Source organism: Lactuca saligna, chromosome 4 (assembly GCF_052625555.1).
Source record: "Lactuca saligna cultivar CGN05327 chromosome 4, ASM5262555v1, whole genome shotgun sequence".
In the NCBI taxonomy this organism is placed as follows: Eukaryota; Viridiplantae; Streptophyta; class Magnoliopsida; order Asterales; family Asteraceae; genus Lactuca; species Lactuca saligna.
In genome coordinates, this window is record NC_136420.1 from 332,976,386 (window position 1) to 332,980,000 (window position 3,615).

The window sequence follows — 3,615 nt, forward strand, 5'->3', positions numbered from 1 at the left end:
CAAAATCCATTAAGAGCTTAATGGCTTAAGCTCTTACATCCATAATTTAAATCCATGGCTAAAATCCTCCTTCGAGTTAGAGGCTCATGATAGGAAGGACCCCAAGGGGTTAAAGACCTTAAATTGGGCTCAAAACTATGAAATTAGGGTTTTAACACTATGATGGTACACCAAGCGTACCTCAAGTTACGCCCAACGTAACACCCTAACCCCCCCCCCCCCTTTCAGTCTAGTACGCCCAACGTACTGCCACACCCCCCCCCCCCTTTTCGTTTCAACTCTATTTTTAGCGTTCTTTATATGTTGGAAAGGTATTAAAGATCCACACAATCCTATCTAATTACTTTTAGCTTTAAACATACCAAAATAAAATCCTTATTCCCAGAAATAAGTCTGAAATATCACTTTTCCCGTTTTACCCTTTGACTCCAAAACACTAACCAAGGGCTTGACTCGCATAACCAATATTATCATCATCCAATAAGGTCTAAACCTTATTCCCTTGAAGCTCAATGCCTTTACTAGATCCATTTATTGTCCACAATCTCGAAATAAAAAACTTCTCGAAACAGGATATTACAATCTCATATAAGTAAATGGTCAAACAAAGTGAAAAGCTATCCGTTAGCAACATGTTGGTAAAAATTTCCGTCGGAAGTCCATCAGTAAGTTAGTCAAACAAGATCAAAGTATGTACCACCGAAAGTCTGTCATTATCCCGTCAGTGTTTTAAGGTGGTCGGTATTTCGTCATTGTTTTGAGGTTATCACATTTTCGTCGTTATTCCCATCAGTGTATTTTAAATCTGTCATTATCCCGTAGTATTTTAAGTAGTTATCAATGATATTATAGATTTATAGTTTGTAACTTTGTCAAATGTTATAACATATCGATATATATGATATATCTATTGCTCTAGTTCATAATTATCGTATTTCCACATCATATGTTATTCACTGTTTAATTTACATGTGTTTATCGAACCAAGTATTTAATGTGTCTTTAGATTACTTTCCAGAGTTGGATATATTGGGATTGTCTCTATTAGTGTTAGTCGTCTTGAATAGGGTTCCCAACACATATAAGGTCTCCCATAGGAAAATACACATTCATACATTAATTACCATATAGCAACCTAACAAACATGAAATTTTATATACATGCAAAACCAAACCAAAAGAGGTAAAAGTAATTATGAAAATTTTAATTCGTGTATTTGCTTAATTCTGACAAGTCATCAACATATAGATATGATATTCCAACTTGACGTTAACGCGTTACTCATATGATTTGTAGCTACCATTGTTCATAAATCGTGCTAGCTCAGGATTGCACGAACTTCCTTTGTATGCGTAATACTCGCTCCACCATTTCATTAAACTGCTTCCTTCCACGAAAACATCCGGTGACAACGATTTTTCGTTGATTGCACCCAAAAGATATGCCTCAAACTTCCCGATGTCGGTTGTGTTACAGCTTAGGTCTCCATTCTTTAAGCCTCTTAGTGAAATAAACGCCTCCTCTACATGCGCCCAGAAACAAGAATCCTCAGTAAGACTTGCAGCCTTCATTCTTACCTCACTTGGCTTCCTCTCTTTCTTTTCATCCTCCGACCATTTCTCTAACAACTCGTAGTGTTTTGGGCGATTTGCTATGTAGTTCTTTCTGCCACTTTTGTAGTAATCGGCTATATCTAGTGGCTCCATGATCCTTCTGTAGTTAGTTCCATTGTAGAGCCAACGCTTACGCAACTTCGCACCTTGTTTTTGTGGCATTAGATCACTTTCATCAACTGTCTTCTTCCAATACTGGTCCAGGAAACGTTGGGGTTTGATGATTACATCTTTGTTCTCGACTTTGTCTGTGTCACTGACATTCTTGTAGATATCATAGTAACCCCCTTTCAATCTTCGGGTCTTCATGTACCATTCCATGTATGTCAAGTTTATCTTCATGTCGTTTAGCTTCTTCGTAGGCTCGTACCTTTTCTTGCTTTTGATTATCTTCACTTGTTTCTTTTCCATTTCCGTTATCAAATCATTTGAAATATCATTCAACACACCGATTTCTTGAAACTGGAATACGATTCCGGCTCTTAATGGAGTCACGTTGCATTCGCTGAATTCAGAAGGCCCTCGATACAATACCTTCTTTCTGATCGAACCCAATTCTTTACTATAATCATGAATTTCGGAGTTTCCAGCATTTGATGACGCCATGGCGTCTAGAGCTGCGAGGATCGCGTCTTGATCTTCAAAAGCTGCGTGCCCTCCTGATTCTGTGCAGAAAAGGAAAGTGCCGAAAGGCTTGTATGGGCTATTTGATGAGAAAAAACTAGCAAGAGGATCCGTTTTCGCTACCACATTCAAGAAAGATGATTTCCATTGTGGGCGTTCAGAGATGGCGCCTTGAAGATGTTCGTTTCCAAGCATCGGGCAACCGAAAGTTATGCAAATCGGACGTTTGGCTGATTTTGAACCGTTAGATTCTTGCACATCTACCTCATGTTGATGTCGTAGGGTAAAAAGAATTGCAAGGTATCCTCCGATACCCCGCCCAGTGACTACCAAAGGACTGTCTATTAGCTGAAAAACAAATATTAGATGGATAAGAACCGGAAAAAAGGCTCAGTGTTTAAGAATCTTGAGTTCTCATGTCAACTATATAACAATAATAGAAAGTGGGCTTCTCTTGATTTCCAAATCTGCTACAAAAGAAAATATGGTACCTGATTCAGGAGCTCCAAAAGCTCAGCAAAATGTTGTTCAAACAACTCAACACCAGCTCCGTTAATGGAGAATTTGGGGTTGACTTTTGTGGAAATGAAGTCGAACATTTCATGGTCTTCGGATGATACCAGATCGAACTCTCTGTTATGGAATCGAGATGTGTAATCAGGAAAACAGCTGAAAGCCAAAACTTTGATCCCAGAACGAGTTGTGTGAAGTTGACAAGTGGAAGAAGTTTCCGTAATTGCTCGATAAGCGTCTGGAATGAGATCAGTGCTGCCAACAAACTTGCCCAATTCGACATCACTATTGAACCTGCAAGTTTTTACAAATTGTAAATCTTCAGTGATGGCAGTAAAAAAATCAAAAACATCAAAAATATCCGAAACCCATCTTCAAGATTCGAAAATTTTATGATGAACGAGGTTAGGATTGATTTAAATGAAAGCATACATCTTTTGATTTGTTTTCTTTCTTGATTCTTTTTGAGAACCCTTTTGGATGCTTTTCTTGTAGACGTTGAAGAAGATGTATATATGCTTTCAAAAGTTCGTTTTGGAATATGTTAATGTTGAGTTGGAATCATTTATAATGCACAAGAGCTCGTTTAATATCAATTTTGCATTTGCTATGCAACTTCGCCGTGATTGGTCGACATCTTCGAATTATTAGCTTTTTGTAAAGACAACGTTTTGGGTCTGCAAAGTCGTCGATCTATATTTATTTCAAAGTAATTTATATTTGTGGTTCTCATTACGGATGTTTTCAACTTTGGTTCAAAAAGGATTTCCTTTAAAATTTTGGTTGTTATTGAGAATTTCTATAACGTTTTCAAATAAAATTTAAAGTTTGCCTTTCATTCTATTTTTTTTTATAGATGTTTGCT

The 3,615-nt window shown here is 37.3% G+C and overlaps 1 protein-coding gene across 1 annotated transcript; it reads right to left on the bottom strand.

Moving 5' to 3' along the window:
- Positions 1–1,136: 1,136 nt before the first annotated feature.
- Positions 1,137–3,396, bottom strand: LOC145044137 (senescence-associated carboxylesterase 101-like). Its single transcript, XM_078992966.1, has 3 exons — positions 3,183–3,396; positions 2,729–3,044; positions 1,137–2,585 (listed from the first exon to the last, which is right to left on the bottom strand). Coding segments are annotated over exons 1-3 (1,626 nt in total). The 5' UTR covers positions 3,185–3,396; the 3' UTR covers positions 1,137–1,277.
- Between the last annotated feature and the right edge of the window lie 219 nt (positions 3,397–3,615).